General features: G+C 38.7%; 1 protein-coding gene, 1 long non-coding RNA gene and 1 pseudogene across 3 annotated transcripts; 1 reads left to right on the top strand and 2 right to left on the bottom strand.

Moving 5' to 3' along the window:
- The first annotated feature begins 1417 nt into the window (after positions 1 to 1417).
- LOC149109216 (uncharacterized) lies at positions 1418 to 7658 on the top strand (annotated as a pseudogene).
- A 2847-nt stretch (positions 7659 to 10505) lies between these two features.
- On the bottom strand, positions 10506 to 14647 carry LOC110059931 (ectonucleoside triphosphate diphosphohydrolase 1-like). Of its 2 annotated transcripts, none has more exons than XM_089294557.1 (2): positions 14544 to 14647; positions 10506 to 11941 (listed from the first exon to the last, which is right to left on the bottom strand). In XM_089294557.1, exon 2 carries the CDS (start codon positions 11923 to 11925, stop codon positions 10663 to 10665), a length of 1263 nt encoding a protein of 420 aa, XP_089150683.1. In that variant the 5' UTR covers positions 11926 to 11941; positions 14544 to 14647; the 3' UTR covers positions 10506 to 10662. The 2 variants fall into 2 exon arrangements, with proteins under 2 accessions (XP_089150683.1, XP_089150684.1); XM_089294558.1 differs by having other exon boundaries at positions 14548 to 14623.
- A 2170-nt stretch (positions 14648 to 16817) lies between these two features.
- LOC149109215 (uncharacterized) lies at positions 16818 to 17100 on the bottom strand. The gene is made up of 2 exons (XR_016208778.1): positions 17047 to 17100; positions 16818 to 16999 (listed from the first exon to the last, which is right to left on the bottom strand). It is a non-coding gene; the product is annotated as an uncharacterized LOC149109215 (long non-coding RNA).
- Between the last annotated feature and the right edge of the window lie 1030 nt (positions 17101 to 18130).

The following is an 18130-nucleotide window of genomic DNA, read 5'->3' as shown; positions in this document are numbered from 1 at the left end:
AGGTAGCGCTCAGGTTCGGCAATCTATTTTTTCTTATTATTTTCAGTTACGTTATCAGGCGCGGGCCCATACCGGTTTCCATCGTTTTACGGAAATCGCTCAGTTTTTTCAGAAAGACTCGGAAACCCAGGAAAGGAGACCCTAGAGAGCAATAATTCCGGGGGGTTTAGGGAATGGCCCGGACCCCTCTTAAAGCTTGCGTCTTAGGCGCTCGTTGCTTCGGAAATCGGCCGCCAGTTCGATCTGCTCCGCATAAACTGCAGTTCATTTTAAAAGAAGCTGCTTGCATTCGCTGGGAAAATCCCAGGTAAAATAATGAAAGCTTTCCTTTTAAGGAATAAAGAAAACCTTCTTAACCTTCTTCAGTGTAGTGCACAATTATCTTGTTATCCTATGAATGGTTGCCTTCTCTTTTTTCCTTTAATTTTTCATTTTCTGGTGAAGTATATCCAGTATTTATTGAGTACAAGTAAAAGTTGTTAGTGGTTTATATGAATTCGTGTTAAAAACGAGAAAGTGATAAATAATTGAAGAGCAAACTGCAGCATGATCCCGTCACTTGCACAGAAGGAGAATCTAGTCCGGTCTGTTAGGTCGGAAAATTACGAAAATCGTGACAAGACGCGTAAAAGCACCAAATTTGGCACAAATGTAGTTTAGGGTATAACTAATCATTTCAGAAGGGGTGCCACAAAAAATATCCGGGGGGGGGGGGAGGAGAGGGGATTTTTTTGTAAGTGAGTCTCAGTTGTGGTCTGTCAAAAGCTGCGTGCCATTATGAGCTATGAAATAATTAATTTTGTTGATTACAGTGTGGATGAAGTGTTGGTATAGGTAAAATAAAGACAAATGAAAATTTAATGAAGCTGTGCTCAAATGTAAAAATATGATGCTTTTTGTAGTAGAAAAAAAGAAGACGAAAAAAGACGACATATATGCGTAGTCATTATAAAGCTTAATTCGATGTGAGTTTTACCTCTTTTATGATATTAATGTTTTAGCGAGAAGATATTCACTAAATTCCTTTTATTCAAATTATTTGTAACTTAATGAAAAATATGTAGGGCTCTTCTTTAAACAATAAATGGTAATAAAAAGCCAGCGGTGTTTCCATACAACATAAGCTTTACCTCCCGGTGACCGGCTTCACAGTGGAGTGGTCGAGAGTGAAGTTTTACCCTGTTTTACACGGAATTTCACTATGTAGATTGTAAGTATCACCTCATATTTTATACTTCATCCTTTAATGAGGTAAAATTCATTTCGTTATGATGTGAAACAAGGTCAATTTGTTTTTTAAAAACGCAGCGTTCGGTGATTTATAATTTTATCCGTATATATGAGCCGGTGTTCTGAAGAAGCGTTATAACCTTGAGATGAATGAAAAACTGTGAGAAATCACCAGATGTTATAAAAAATGGTTCAAGAAGGAAATGCTGTAAGTAGGTTTATGATTTGATTTAGACGAAAAGTTATGGAATGGCAAAATTTCGTTCAAAGTTTATACTTCCACGTTGCACAAATCTGGCAAGCGTGTTAAACTATTCAATGGCTGTCGGACTCAAAGGTACGATGACGGATAAAACGAAAATGCCATTTTTTTTTAGTTCAGACTGAAATTCCCTAAGTAAACAACGCTTTAAAAACAAAACCATTCTTAGATTAAGGATATTTTAAATGATTATTTTTTTTGCATTTCCTGTCATGTTAACGTTAATAAACACTGTTTCTTAACTTTAAGGCAATGAATTGGGAATTTTGTTTAATCTGCCAAGCCAAAGAAAAACCGGAACCTCTAAAGTGTCCACTGGATAGTCTTCAAGACGGTGCTGGCATAGAGGCATATCGATCTTTTCTAAATAACGTTGTCGAATTTAGAAAAATTGGTTCTCTACCTGTGGAATTAAAATTAAAAGAAGACATATCAATTGAGGAACTTTGCACTTACAGGGCAGTCTGGCATAAATCATGTCACCTGAAGTTTGCTAATTCGAAGCTTGATAGGGCTCAACAGAAAATCAAAAGAAAAAGTACCGCAGATTCTTCTTCGCAAGCCAAAAAAGCGAAAAGGCAGGTCTCAGACCAGAATGTATGTATCTTCTGTGATGAACAGGGAAACGACCTTCACCAGGTTCTAACCCTTGAAGTTGACAGAGATGTTAAAGAAATGGCCGTTCAAATGAAAGATTCTCAATTGATAGGCAAATTGGCAGCAGGGGATATGGTTGCAATTGAAGCCAAATATCACTCGAGGTGTATGCTTGCATATAAACGTAAGTACACGGCGTATGTTAAAAGCTGCAGTGAAACTGAAACCAGCGCCAATGATGATAGTCCGGCAGAAGCACGTACGTTAGCCGAATTAATTTCGTTTATGGAAAGTTCAGCTGAAAGTGGAATTCTTTTATTTAAGCTGTCGAGTCTTCACGACCTGTATGTTTCACGTCTTCGTAACCTTCACGTTGATAAGTCTGTCAACAAAACCCGCTTGAAGAATCGAATCATAGAGCATTACCATGGCGAGATCCAAGAACAAACCGATGGCAAAAACACGGTTCTGGTATTTAGCCAAGGCATAGAGACGCTTTTGAAAGATGCCCTGAAAAAGCGCAGCTGTGAAGAAGAAGCGTTCAATTTTGTAAATGTTGCTAAATATATCCGTAATGATGTCTTTCAAATGCCTCGGTTTTCTTTCCCTCAGAGTGCCAGCTCAAATCAGTACCACCCAGCTTAATGTGCCTGGTTTTTTTTAATTTTATTTTATTTTTTTATTTACCAGTGACATACGTTACTTACATTAAAGTTACTTACAGAAGAATAAAATATCTACAATTAACTTACAATCAAAAATAAATATATAATTAGCTTACGATAACAACTCTACAATATACAATGATGAGGAACACACTTATATATTAACTAACAGTATCGAGATTATTTACTAATAGATTATTCACATGAAATATACAAACGCGATTACATTGCTCACAAAAATTAATACTAACGATACTACAAAGCTTGAAAATTAAGAGATACAACAGAAGGGAGAATATTTTAATTAGCTTTGTGCTTTTAACAATGCAAAAAGAAGAAAGAAAAAGAGAAAAAAAAAAAAAAAAAACAGTTACAGTTGTCATGCTGTTCAAAAAGTTCAAATAATAATAACGCCATCTACGTGATTAACAAAAAAAAAAAAATGAAATAAGACATAAATTAATTTGGGATTAGTACCCACTTTTTTTTAAAATAATCTTTCTTTTTGATCTTACTTTCCGTTTCATATTTGATGGCAATTTTAGTACGAAATCCTTGAATTGTGGGTTGAATTTGGCATCTTCTGCAGTCCCATATAAGTAGTTTACCAATGATTATAAAATAGTTCAGTAAGTTGAGTAAAGGGCATGGTTTGGATAATATTCCAAATAAAACATCTTGGAGGGAAAGATGAACCTGCTGATTTGAGATTTGGTGCCAGTAACCTTGAAACTCACTCCAGAATCTTTTAACAAAGGAGCAATGATAAAGTAGGTGGTATAAAGTTTCCGGTTCTGCGTTGCAAAATGAACATAGATCGTCTGTTTTAAAGCCTATTTTGTGTAATTTTGAATTAGTGTACAGAATAGAGTTGAGCACTTTGAATTGAAATCCTTTCACATAAGACTCAAGAACAACAGAGTGTGGCAGACTGAAGATTTGTCTCAGCTGATCGATAGAAAAGTTAAAATCGTTCTGCAGTTTGTTTATGATATTAGGCAATTGTGCTATTTTGCGAACAAGAAGTGAGTAATAGTCTTTTGATTTCTTTTTTCTGACGTCGAAGATGTTGTCGTCAATAAAGAAGGATGGAGGAGCTAAAGATGGACAGGAAATGATATTCTTTAAAATGCTTTAATGTGCCTGGTTTCTATGCTACTCGATGGCCCAAATATTGAAAGCCAGGATTTTGAAGAATCCCAAACTTGTTTAACCATTGCTCAGCTTGTTATCTTCAACATGAAAAGATCAAGAAACTGGCCACTAAGAGTGACCGTCATAATCAAGATCGGGAAGCGCCACTGCCTCTTTACCTTGGAATGAGTGTGCACGCGCAAACAAGAAGTAAGAAATTTGTCAATCAGCTTTACGAACTCGGCTTAAGTGTGAGTTACCAAAGGGTCGATGATATCATGAACAATTTTAGCGACATCTGTTTGCGACCATTTCAAGTCTGTTGGTGTTGTTTGCCCTCTTTCCTTACAAAGTGGCTTGTTCACCGTTGGAGCCATTGACAATCTTGATCATGACCCATCCTCAACAACGGCACAGGGCTCATTTCATGGAACTGGGATAAGTTTGTTCCAGTTCCCAAAGCAAGTGCAAAGGGTTAATCTTTGTTCAACCAGGTCCGCTTCAAGAGATATCACACTGCCTGACACGTATTCCTCAGTTCCTCCTGTTTCTATAAAAACATCAGAAGTAAACGTGCCTGCCACAAGTCAAGCAGGTGTGGGAACCGTAAGCACGGATCAGCTGTCTATTGCCATTGAAAAACAATTTTACTGGTTGGAGCACTGTAAACAACATCTTAACGAGGAGCTTACCAAAGGTATTCATCTTTCATGGGCTGCTTATCACGCATTTGTAACAGAACTGCCCAACCCTTTGCCATGCTTGGGTAGCTTGCTGCCATTGTTTTACGAGAAGGCTGCCACAGTAGCCATGATGAAACATGGGATGTTTGTGATTAAGGAGGCAACATAATTTCTTAACCCGGGCCAAATTCCTGTCACTGTCTGTGACCAGCCTCTTTTTGCCATCGCAAAAGTTGTTCAGTGGAACTGGCCTGCTACACACGGAGAAAATGTTCACGTTGTCACGCTGGGGGGCCTACACATTGAGATGGTTCTGTGGACAATGTGCGGTGACCTTTTAGCTGCATCTGGCTGGACTACAGCACTAACTGAGGCAGGGATAGCATCCAGTGGCACATCAGATTCCTTCCTTAAGGCAGCGCATTTGACAAAAACCAGACGGGCGCACCAGATAACCGTAGCAGCTTTGTATAAATTGCAGCGTGTTGCCTTTCAGGAACTCAACGGTCACCACGATGAAGAGGAGTTCCAGAAGTGGCACGATGGAATGATTAAGACCAGCCCAACGTACAAGTTTTGGGACATGATCATGCAAGTGGAACTCAAAGTACTGGCATTCGTGAAAGCACATCGTGAAAACCACTTCGCTCTGTACGTAGAAGCCTTGGAATCCCTTGCTCCTTGGTCCTTTGCTCTTGATCACACTAATTACGCGAGGTGGCTACCTGTTCACATAAGAGATATGAAGTGCTTACCAGGCCCCGTTCAAGAAAGCCTCAGAAAATGCTGGGTCATTTTTAAGTCATCAAACACTTTTTCAAGCATCCCAATCGACCAGGCACACGAGCAAAATAACGCAAGGGTGAAAGGATCAGGTGGAGCTGTAGGACTAACGGAAAGTCCTGTCGCTTTTAGAAGATGGATGGTGGCCGGACCAGAAACCGCTCGAGTGTTGCAAGAGTTCGAAAGTCAGCTAAAAGGTGAAACAAATGTTGATGAAAAGAACAAACACCACGAACAAGGACTTTCTACACAGAAAACTTTTCAAAGTCATGTCCAGAATCTTTTCAGTACAATTTCAGAAATGGGAAACCCTTTTAAGGATGACTGCCTCTGTCGTGGATACTGTGCACAAAGTGCAGGAAATTGGATTACGCCAGTACAAGAAATTCGTAAAAGACGTCATCGATGAAAGGACTGTGTCGATCCACGATACGATTTCAAAGAATACCTTGCCTTTGTTCAAGCGCCAGCTGCCGAAGCAAATCTCTAAAGCGTCCTTAAAGTTGACAGCGGGAACAAGTGACCGTTACCTCTTCAGTCGTTTATATATTGCCAGCCAACAGCGCGACGGAGATCTTGAAGAGTTCTTCAAGCATGAAAATCAGCCGTATCCACCTTCTTTGTCAGAGTTTGGCAATCTCCGATTCGGGAAAAAGTCTGATTTGATTTCATGTGTCAACAAAGAAACACCACCACCCCCACCACCAGGATCTTACGACATCAAAGTTTTTGATGGAGCAGCTATTGTGCATGCGCTTCCAGTTTCATCCGTCGCAACGTTTTCTGAATATGCAGCTTCCAAGTTCTTACCTTTCCTGGAAAACCACTTGAAGAGTACCAAACGAATTGACGTTGTTTGGGATGAATACCGAGTGGCAAGTCTGAAAGAATCTGCCCGTGAGAAGAGAGGAAAAGGCGTGAGACGAAAGGTGGCTGGGCATGTCAAGTTACCTCAGAACTGGCAGGCGTTTCTCGAAGATTCCTCTAACAAGAAGGAACTGTTCGACTTCTTAACCAAGCAAGTTGAAACAGCTTCCTTTCCAGCTGACAGAGTTGTCTACATAACTTCAGGTAAGATGCTAACCAATTTTTTGAGTAGGTTTTTTTTATATAGACACCGTTCAAACTTCATTTTTATTTCCATCAAGTCTTGATGAACAGTTATACTGACTGTATCATCTTTTATTTTAGGTGAAAACGTCATCTCAAGTTGCCCCAGGAACCAAATGCGTAGCTGCAACCATGAAGAAGCAGACACGCGGATTCTCGTACGCGTTAAAGATGCTTTGTACAATGGGGGACGAAGTGTCTTCGTTCGCACTGTTGACACAGATGTTCTTGTTATTCTAATTGCGCAGTTCCACACGTTGTCTTCAACGTGGCCTGGATTGAGCTTTTGGGTCGCCTTTGGGATGGGAAAGAATTTCCAGCTGCTTTCCGTTAACACCATTTGTGAGTATTTGGGCGAGCAGAAATGCCGTGCGCTTCCATTTTTTCACGCGTTTACTGGTTGCGACACCACGTCAGCATTCCTGGGAAAAAGAAAGAAATCTGCGTGGGAGGCCTGGAAAGTGTACCCTGAAGCCACAGAGGCTTTCCCTTTCGTGAATGATAGCCCCTTCCTGCCACTTGAGATCAACACTCCTGTGTTTGATGTTCTGCAGCGCTTTGTGGTGTTACTTTATGACAGGACCAGCCTTGCTAGCGATGTGAACACTGCTCGACGAGAACTCTTCACAAAAAAGAATCGGGCGCTAGAAAACATTCCCCCAACAGAGGTAAGAACCTATTATACACAAATTTTAGTTGTTTTTGTGTACGATAGGCTAAATTTGTGTATGATAGGTTAACACCTGTTAGGACAACGCGAAAAGAATTAACCAGTTTAGCGAAAAGACGAGAAACAGTTCAACTAACCCAACCTTTTCTGGTATTGAATCCACTTATCAATTTCTTTTAGCTAACCAAAGCCTATCATAGAGCTATGCTGGACTTGGAACTCTAGTTATTCTACTTGGGCTATTAGAGAGCTTAATTTATGTAGTACATAGAAATAAGCGGTGCGTATTTGTTAAAAATTATACTGGTGTTAAGTCCATTTATATATAATTTCTATTGTTTATTAGGATGCCCTGTTGAATCATTCTAACAGGGCTCTTTACCAAGCAAGCATTTGGACGTCCCTTAATGAACAACAAGTTTACCCATCCCCCTCTGATTTTGGATGGAAAATGGAGAACGATAGATGGAGACCCCGCTGGACCACACTTCCAGAAGCCTCTAAGGCGTGCAGTGAATTGCTGAAGTATGGATGCAAGAAAGGTTGCAAAAGTGGTCGTTGCAAATGTTTCAAGGCCAATCTACCATGCACTGAGCTCTGTAGTTGCTCTGGAGGCTGCCAGAACACAAATCCTTAGAAATGGAGCAACAAATAACAACAACTTACGATATCTAGCAAACGCAACAAAACACTTCTTGATGTAAGCATTATGGGAATGTCACATGATAAAGGAAAATGACTTTTTATGGACACAAACACAAAACTGAGTCTGAGTAATGTAGTTTAGTCATTTTACAACGGCATTCGTCAAAACTGGTATGTAATAAACATATTAAATGCTACAGCCTCGCTCTCATGCCAGCGTTTGAGTATTGCGTAATTTCTATGAGCCTCATGCCCCCCCGGAAAGCCAAATCACGTGGCACCCCTTCTAAATCCGTTTTTTATGTCAAAAGGAACATCTGTGCCTAATTTGGTGCTTTTACGCGATTTGTCACGATTTTCGACCTAACAGACCGGACTATATTTCACTTTGAGCAATTAAGCAGCTGAGGCAGTGTCCACACTACGCCAGAGGAACTTGAAAACGGCACTTTCTCCGGTTAGGCCTACCGTCCACACTAATCTGTCACGAAAACGGAGCTTTCCGTAAAACACTCTTCAAACCGGAGGAATTTGAAAACGCTGGCTTTTCATCTTCGTGTGGACGAAAAACGTTTTGAAAACGTAGCTTTTCAAAAACGATGACATCACGATAATCAAGTGACTTTCCTGCCCCAGTTTTCCTCAAACACATTTGATGCGTTTTCAGAGTGAAACCTCCGTTTTCAAATTCCTCCGGCGTAGTGTACACGGGGCATGAGAAACGGTGGAATGTTTTGCATTCAGATCATCGGCCTTAATAAACATAGGCGTTGGAATTTGCTGAGAAACAAATATCAATATTTATTTTGATTTGCACGTGTTAAAATGACGTAGGTCCACAGCTGTTACAAGTGTAGTCTGATTACAAAGTCTCGTAATAAGCTTTTACTATTTTACACTTCTTCTTCTTTTTACACTTCAGTCTCACGAAACACTTAAAATGATAATGCATCAGCTATGGAGCAGAAATGTATTCCCACAAACATACACTGAACTAGACTAGGAAAATAATAATGATATTAATCCTTCCATCATTTTAATTCTAAATGATCCTGGTAGCAATGCTAAAATGTAATGACAATAAGTGAAGTGATACTCTTGAAGAACGGCTCCTGGTGAAGGACCTTTATGTAGTTAGTGTGCAACGTGACACTATTTTTGAAAGTCTAGCTCTTAGACAGTAATTAGACAGTAATTACGTAACGTACAAACTGTTGCAACCACCTTGGCCTTCTGGAACTTCGTAAAGCTTTCAAAATCATTTTCATCGAACATTTACTCTCCAAATGTTTTATTTTGAACCATAAGAGAAAGCGAATTGGAGGTTCAATTTTGCAATCTTGTTGGTTGTCCAGTGTCTTAGGCAATGGTTGGGCGGGATTCACTATTTCTATAAACGTTCAAAAGGAAATAAAAATTGAAAACTGACAACGTGGAAAAATGTCAAAGTGCAATCTTATGAAAAATTACAAACGTTTCGGGCATAGCCCTTCTTCAGTGTCACTATTTCTAGCTGATTATATTAGTATTCAGTTGTTGATTTTTTTAAACTCGTTTGTCAAACATATTCGTTATTCTTGAGTAATGATCTTCTTTGAGTGTAAGGTAACGCACCATCTCAACAAATGGTTCGGGCGACTGAAAAGCAAGGAATGGTTGGGTGGACAATTCGGAAATAGTACAAGTTGAAACAAATTTCAACCTATAACCTATTTGTATTTATTTTTAAGGCTAAGATGCTAAGTACTGATATTAACACATTATACTACGATTGCAATTTATCGCTGGATCATGTCTGAACACAATTACTCGATCGTGTTTAATGATTCCTTAGCTCACAGGTGACCAATGGGTATACTATAAGAGTTTGTACGGGGTTCTAAACTAAAAGTAGTTTATATGGACTTTCAAATTCAGTCGAAAAATTTCTTTGTTTCTGTGGCGGCAGCAGGTTGTTTCAGCTGTTCCTGAGCTCAGGGACAAATGAATCTTAGATTAGTTTAATTGTGTTTACTTTTACTTGCTTCTTAAACGGTTATGTAAACGGACGTACATCAAGAAGTCAACTCTTTCCAACTAGCTACCAAAAGAAAGTTAAGTTTTAGGGTGAGAAAGGCACTCATTTTAGGCCTTTAGGAAAGGGATTGAGAACAAAGAACTTTGAAGGTGTTGAAAATATCGAGGAAAACCAGGATTTAATAATATACCGAATATATGTTAGCATGCAGTTTTTCCGGAGAAGTGCGATTGTTTCATAGTCTAAAATAAATACTTCGTTATTCTTTCATCTTACGATAATTGCCTTGATAAAAGAAATCATTTCCTTAGAAATAGCGACAGCTGAAACTCACCCTGTAATTAAGAAAAGGTCACCACGAAGTTACAATATTAGATACTATGAAACAACCGAGCCAGAATTTCGCAATGATTAGGAGAGTTATGCGAAGCTTAATGCTTTCTTTGGCGTAAAACAAATGGGTCGCACGTCCTTATGACATCCCAATTTATCTCAAGTACTGTTTAAACAATTGTATATTCCTGGCTAGGAAAAGGCACTGTAGGAGGAAACGGTCTGACCCAAAACACAAGCCAAGTATTTCAGCCTGTGCATTCTTGCCAGATCTCTCGAGCCGATCTCCCGCTAACCACTGCGCTTTTTACAACTAACAAGAAGTCCCAGATTTGAGTTTTGATTAAGTTCCATACAAACCATTAAAACTAACATGTTGAGGCCCTGAGCCAGTAAAAGCAAGCTTTATTAACTATCTCAAGTTTATTTGTCCCTAGATAACCACAAAGATACCCTGAGTAACTGATTGATTATTAGGTCCCCTTGATTAAACCTTTATTGGACGCAAACCTTAGAATTAGGGTGCAGTTGGTTTATTCTTTCATTATATCTGTGTTTTTCAGAACCGCACCCAGTGTCCAACCCAACTTAAAACCGTTGAGTGAATTAGTCACCCTTATTTCCTTATATGGGCCAAGTCTATACCCTTCAGTTAACAACTCGTAGATAAAATTCCCTCCAAAGCAATGGTTTTTAGCATAAGGGTTTTTCTCCAGGTTGTCGTAATCTTTTCCACAAAACGACTTAGAAGTCAAATCAACTTTCCTTGGTGTGACTTTGTTGTTTTCACAGTCAGAACAAACCGCGTCTATTCCTGTCAAAATGTAGTAAAATGAGGAAAACCCGTAAAATCTTCCGTTCAGTTTTGGTTGATCATAGAAAGGACATTTTAGCACATTTGGCGAGTGGCAGAAAAACACTTCGCGGATTATTTTTCTACAGTTTTCAACGTCAGCTGTCCCTTCAAATACCCTTTCCTGACCATCAAATTTAAGGGATTCCTTAAATCCTTTATTATGGCAAGGACTTTTCACGACACACTCGGAATTCTTAACACAATTCTCTTTTTGAGCAATGACTCCCAGATAACGTTCTCGAGCTTGATCCTGCCCAAAACCCAGATAACTACGAGCAAAAACTTTGTATTTTTTCCCTGAAAAGTCTACGACCACGACATCAGGGTGGCTGCTATTAAATTTCCAAGCATTTTGCTGGGACGCCCCTCCCAAATCTAAACTACCATAGGTAAGACCTTTCGAGCGGTATGCACCCACCAGAAAATTAATAGTAACCCAAGCATAAATCCCCTCGGTTTTGCCCGTAATAATTCTAGCGTCGTTATCATCCTGAAACATAAATGGACATTTGTCTTTGTCATTAAACAGTTTTCTAACTTCATTTAAGATAGCGTCTGCCTGGTCTTGAGGAACCAATCTCATTCCTGCTGTCGCAAACAAAAATATGGGTGTAGATGCCTGCTTGTCTTCTGGGATGGTCTTCTTGGCAGATTTCAGTAGGGGCGTCATGTATTCTTCAACTCGGGAAGGGTCGTCAGCAAGGTCTGAAATTCCGGGTTCTGCCTTGTCAGGTGAGGAACTAAGCTCTCGGACGTCTGATGGCTGCAAGGAATGTCCGCTGGCCAAAAACTGGTAGATCCTCAAGCGAGTGCCACTCGATCCTGCATCAAACAGAATGGCGTACTCTGTGTGGACAGCATCACGACTTACTGGAAGGGATTGAGTGGCACAAGTGAAACAGACGAGGCACAAGACCACTTGCTCCAAAAATGTTTTCATTCTTCTTTCAAATCACCTGGCAAGAAAAATTAAATAACAGTGGTGGTCACTATAAATATTCCAGGCAAACTTAGGTTGGTGTTTTTGAAATTGAGATGATATGCAGAATTTGCTTATACAAAAACTTAACAAACGACCCCTTTCAGAAATTTGTCCTTGGAATTGAAAGCGTTTTTTCTTTCTTTTTAGGTACTATAGGGCGGCGATATTGACAAAGTCAGGCGTCAATCAAAACATGATTTCAATTTTTGTGTCGTGCTGCTTATGGCAAACGAAGTATTTGGAAGAGAGGTGCTGGTGAGCTTTTAACTCGAGAACCACTTGCGGAAGGCGCTGTTCTCTTTAGTGAATGAAATTTTCATGACTACTTTGACTGCTTTTACGCTTTTCACTGTGTAAGAAAAACTAGAGTTTAATCTCAGTCATTTGAAGCTTCCATTGCAATACTGAAAGTATTACATTCAGTATGTTTGAGAACGAGGTCTATCCAGTTCAAATAAGACTCAGATATGTTACTATTAGAGAAGATTACGTGAGATGTTAAACAAAGAAGCAACAAAAACAAGACCTTAGGATGCATTACTCACGAATTAGCCGAGTCTTCCGTCAAGCTCTGACTAAAGACTGAAACAACACAGCAACTACGTGTGATAAAACAAGTCATCTTATTAATTCGACTTGTCAACTTGTTTGTCCTATGAAACAACAGATGAGGTCACGTTGTATCTTTGCTGAAATTGCGTGGGAATTGTGCCATGTGTGGGTGGACAACTAACGAATAAGGACAGCCTTGCTGTAGTTCACAAAATAGACGCCTTTACGTTGAAAGGAAAGATAGAAGAATTAAAAGAAGCCAGAGGGTTTGAAACTCAAGGCAACTTTGCATCTTGCTTTAAAGTAATAGAAATTGTTTTTCAATTAAGTCGATAAAAATATAAATTCAGGGTTTCCAGCTTAGACTGAGATACAAACGTCAAGGACGTTTATTTTGTTCAGTCTGATTATGATGTTAATACAGGTCCACAACTGCAATTGTTGTTTGGTTATGAACTTTTGAAATAAACTGTAAATAATTTTATCTTTTTCACAAAACACTACGATAATAAAGTTCCCAAAATGATCAATTATACTAGCACAAAAAAAAAATCGTTTAATTCCCCTACCCTTATTGGAATTATTAAGAGATCATAACAGCAGTGTTTGTAAAAGCGACTCAGTAAACTGATTGCAGTGTGATGCTCAAATTTCCTTTTTATGTCAAACCACAGACCTCCCAAGCTCAAATTGTGGCATGATCATCAGTCTTAATAACGTTCAAAGCGAAAATAAAAGAGTTTGTATAGAGACATTTATGATTGGTCTAACAAAGTTGTCTGTTTGCTTACTTTACTTTTACTACAGGCTCTTTCAGTCAAATATTTCTTCCTGGGTGTCAGCTCCCATTCTCTCTGCGACCGCTGTTAATAGAGACGGTCTCATTCATATGTTTGGTCGTTTGTGTGTAGACACGTGGCGCATGAAACTATGACAACATGTTCAGTTTGATGGATCTCCGCTTTAAAAGCTTAAAAGCTTTTGGATAGTGAGTTACTCTTCGAATGTTTGACTTTGTATCATAACTAAACAGTTCGGACAGTTTGCATAATAACTCGAGTGATCGGTGGAGCGTAGTTCTTTATCCGTGACGATCTATGACATTTAACGTCGAACTTTAACAATTATGGTCTTACAACAACTTTTTACGGCTGATTGCAGAAAGAGGTACTAGCTGTGGTTAATGAAGTGAAAAAACATCTGGCAATTGATAGCTCAAGAGAAACAGCCGTCTACTTTGATTTTCTAACTTTAAAACAGAAAAAGCGGAGTAACAAAATAGAACTGAAATAATTAATACAATTTTCTTTCGTCATACTGACGTAGTTCCGTTGGTCTTCGATTAGGAAAAACTGAAATCGCCTGCTAGGAACAGATTTGAGTACCATGATACTAAGTAGAAAGCCATCAGTTTACTGCTATTTCTTTTTAATTGCAAAATACCGCACTCGAGACAAACACAGAAAATAATTTTCGTCCAATAATAAACAAAATAAACTTTCTATAGTGTCTTCTAGTGTGGTTTCTGAGATCAAACAATGCTGTAGAAAAAGGAGCCGTAGCATTCTTCTTTATATTCCATGTTTCTATAGCTACCCATAGGAAAAATTGTGGCTTTTAGCGCGCGCTTTCTAGCAAGGCGCTTTCAAGTCATAGCCAAAGCTATGAAATTAATCCAATTTACGTAGCTTTTTCAATCATTTAAAACATTTAGCGGTAAAAGACTGAACGGAAACCGGGCTGCACTAAATTAAACCAGCAGTGAAAAGCACAAGCATTAGTCATGAAAATTTCATTTACCTGAACAAAATAGACTAAGAGAAGTCCCTCTTTCGCTTAGTCGTACGAGGGTGACGCGAAAGAAAACGACGAGAAAAAAAATGGCCGCGCGAACTCCTGGCCGGAGATAGTTTCGTCCTTCTAAAAGTAATTTTGAAAGGTTGTTGAATCTAAAGCTGAACGAAAGTCGTTGCATTTGAAACAGAAAAGCTACAAAAGCAATGTGGGTGTAAAGCATTACTTACTCACAAGCTGAGGGTTCTATCTGAAGCCGAACAAGCCACACTGCAGTTACGTGTCAAGGAGCAAGTAACTTTATCAATGATACCTAAACCTTTTTATTAATTAAACGGGTCCAGGCTTCTTAGCGGCCAAGGTCTGTATCACAGTTACAGTTGGATCGTCTATCAATTTTTCAGCCACTTGATGTAGGTGATATAGACCAGTGGGAGTGCGTTTGAAAATTTCTCAATGGTTGACTTGAACCTTGAGGGAGGAGAGGGTGCTGTGGGAATTCATGAGGGAAGGGGTCAGTGCGATAAAACGTCAAAGAGCTTGAATGGTCAGAACATGAACTAACTCTACCTAAAACCTTCTTCAAATTTTCATTTATTTGTGCTGACGCCTAATTTTTCTACCAGTTTTTATTCAAAATCGTAGTACAAACTGAGCAGAAATTTTATTTCAAATCTGTTGCTATGATAATAACTTGGGATATACATATTATGTTTTGCAACATTTTGCCAATGTATTTGTTGACACAAATTATTTCTCGTGTGTATGTTTAATTTGAGGCGACCTCATTTTCCATAACAAGAAGTGTGTACCGTTTTCACAGTATCACAGTATTTGCAATATTCGTAGTCACAGTATGTTTCCGAGTCCAAGGTCAAACTATTAAAATGAGATCATACATCGATTGACTGCTGAATGGTCAGTTGTGGTCAGTCGAATACTGGGAGCGTTGATCGATTACTGAGCAGCAAAGCTGGGACTTTGGAGAAGGGGCAATTGTAGTAGAAATGGAAAAGTATTAATATAAATCTCCTTATGTCAGACTAAAAAGCAGATAAATTGATTGTTTCAGGGTTAAATTTTATGTCTTGATCCTGCGAACGAAGAAGGGAAGATATGGCATTTTAGACTGAAGTTGTCGGACTCTTGGTAACGTAGTGAATGGATCTAGAGATCCCGAGATGTTACCTTAGAAATAGTCGTAACGCTGGGTTTTGATTATTGAAATTTTGTGCCAGTACTGACTGTTAGAACGTCAAATTTCAATACAACACTTATCGAGATCTACCCAGTGTAAAGTCTCAAATAGGATAAGTGAAGTAATTAGATATGTTATTTTTCAGCGAGAACTGAGCGAGATGTTAGTCAAAAAAGCCACAAAACACGAAGTGACGATGTAGACCATTACTTATTAAAAACGGAAGCCTTCAGTCAAGCTCTGTCTGAAGACTGAAACAACACAGGAGCCACGTGCAATATAACAAGTCATCTTCATAATTCGACGTGTCAACTTGTTTGTCCTATGAAACAACAGACGAGGTCACGTTGTATCTTTGCTGACATTGTGTGGGAATTGTGCCATGTGATGGTGGACGACTAACAAATAAGGACAGCATTGCTCTTGTTCACAAAATAGACGCCTTTACGTTGAAAGGAAGGAAGAAGTGAGAATTAAAGGGAGCCAGAGGATCTGAAACTTAAGCCACCTTTGCATCTTGCTTAAATTAATAGAAATTGTTTATCAATTTAGTCCTATGAAACAACAGATGAGGTCATGTTCTATGTTTGCTGGCATTTCGTGTGAATTGTGTCGTGTGATGGTTTACTGTAATGAAAACCACAAAAGAATAAAGAGAACATTGCTATAGTTCACGCAAGGAACGCCTTTGCCTTGTTTTAAATCAATAGATATTCTCTTTTAATTGATTCGATTAACGTATGAGATCACATAAATTGAACATTGATGTAGCTGAAGTGGGCGTACACTGAGATACAAACATCAAGGACATTAAGGTGGCTGAACACAGTTTTTGATACCTGTGTTTCATTCACCTTTTTCTCAAAAACCCTTGATCCTTCGGTCGCCAAAAATAGCGGCAAGCAAGTTAACAACACAAACTTTGGTTTTTTTGATGGTTAAGCTGACGTATGTGCCGTTGCCATGGCAACATAAATAAATATAAACAGGCCTTTAAAATCAGTTTTGCTTATTTGTAGAGAATCTAGTCATTAGATTTTCTTTATAATTTGCACGCAACAAGCTTGTAACTATTCTCACAAGTTATTATATGGCTGTGTCTCACAAGGACTGGGAACTACCAAATTCACGAATTTGATTAGCTGAAATCGATATTGACCGCGGTCTAGATTCTCCCATCTAGACTGGCATCTAGACCGGTTTCATTTTGCGTTGAAAAAGTAGCAAACTAAAATACAAAGATGTTCACCATTTTCTTTTATTTTCTTCTCAATCATTTAAGCAAGTGCTAAAAAGCCTGATGACAAAAAAAAAAAAAAAAAGTAAAGAGGACGAGAAAATTTCGGTAGGTTTAAGTTAAGCTCATCGCCGTTCGCAAGCAAAATGTCAGCAAACCAGTTACATTAAACGAATTAAAGTTTTCTTCTTTGCCATATAATAAACATCTTATTAACCGAGCTAAGTCGGTCTGTATGGCAGAATCTTGACCTCGGTCGTGTGTATAGACCTCACCGCGTTCGGTCTGTACTCACGACCTCGGTCAAGATTCTCCCATACAGACCTCCCGCTCGGTTAATAAGAGCTAATTAACACCATTTTGATAATAATTTAAGAGAGATCTTTAATTATCCCTTGTTGAAGTTTCACTGGAATGTCTAGAATTTCCTTTGTTAAAGTTCAATTATTTTCAATACTCCAGTTACTTATTTCCTTAAGTATTTTCGTGCCAAATTTCGTGAAATTCTAATGAGTGGTTCTCGAGAAATAGGCGTTTTTCCGAGAGTGCAATTTTTCATTCAAACGCAATTTTTTTTTACTTACTACCCATGTGCTGCATTTAACTGGGGTCTTTGGGTTCTTTCGGTAACAAAGAAAAAGCTGAGAATTGCTGGGTTCTTTGCATCGTTACCTTTTCTAACATATCTTTGGAATAAAAGACTAAAGCCATCAATACACTGCGTTCAATTACAGAGAAAAATAGCACAGATAGTGCGGATGTCGAGTAAACAAAATGATCGCTCTATTGACGGCATGTTTGTTTTTTGCAATCCTTGTGCGCGCGCGAAAACTGTGTTCAGCCACCTTAAGGACAAATCACCTGGCACTGAAGAAAAATTAAAAAACAATGGAAATCACTAGGAATATTCCAGACAAGCTAAGGTTAAGTGTTTTTGAAGTTTAGATGACATGCAGAATTTGCTTCTAACAAAAAGTTAATAAACGACCCCTTTCAGAAATTTGTCCTTGGAATTGAAAGCGTTTTTTCCTTCTTTGTAAGTATTATAGGGCGGCGTTATTGACAAAGTCAGGCGCAAATTAAAACATAATTTTAATTTTTGTGTCGTGCTGCTTATGGCAAACGAAGTATTTGGAGGAGAGGTGCTAGTGTGCTTTTAGCTCGAGAACCACTTGCGGAAGCTGCTGCTCTATTTAGTGAATGAAATTTTCATGACTACTTTGACTTCTTTTACACCTTTTACTGTGTAGAAAAGATTAGAGTTTAATCTCAGTCATTTGAAGTTTTCATTGCAACACTGAAAGTATTACACTCAGTGTATTGGAGAACGATAATTAACAAGGTCTACCGAGTTTAAATACGACATAAATATGTTACTTTCA

This window comes from Orbicella faveolata, unplaced genomic scaffold (genome assembly GCF_042242905.1).
Source record: "Orbicella faveolata isolate gen_17 unplaced genomic scaffold, um_ofav_v1 contig_25, whole genome shotgun sequence".
Classification (NCBI taxonomy): domain Eukaryota; kingdom Metazoa; phylum Cnidaria; class Anthozoa; order Scleractinia; family Merulinidae; genus Orbicella; species Orbicella faveolata.
Note: the sequence above shows the minus strand (reverse complement) of the source record. Positions and strands in the feature narration are given on the sequence as shown.

Bases quoted from the DNA above. Each gene is read 5' to 3' on its own strand.
- LOC110059931 (XM_089294557.1), bottom strand. From the start codon at position 11,925: ATGAAAACATTTTTGGAGCAAGTGGTCTTGTGCCTCGTCTGTTTCACT.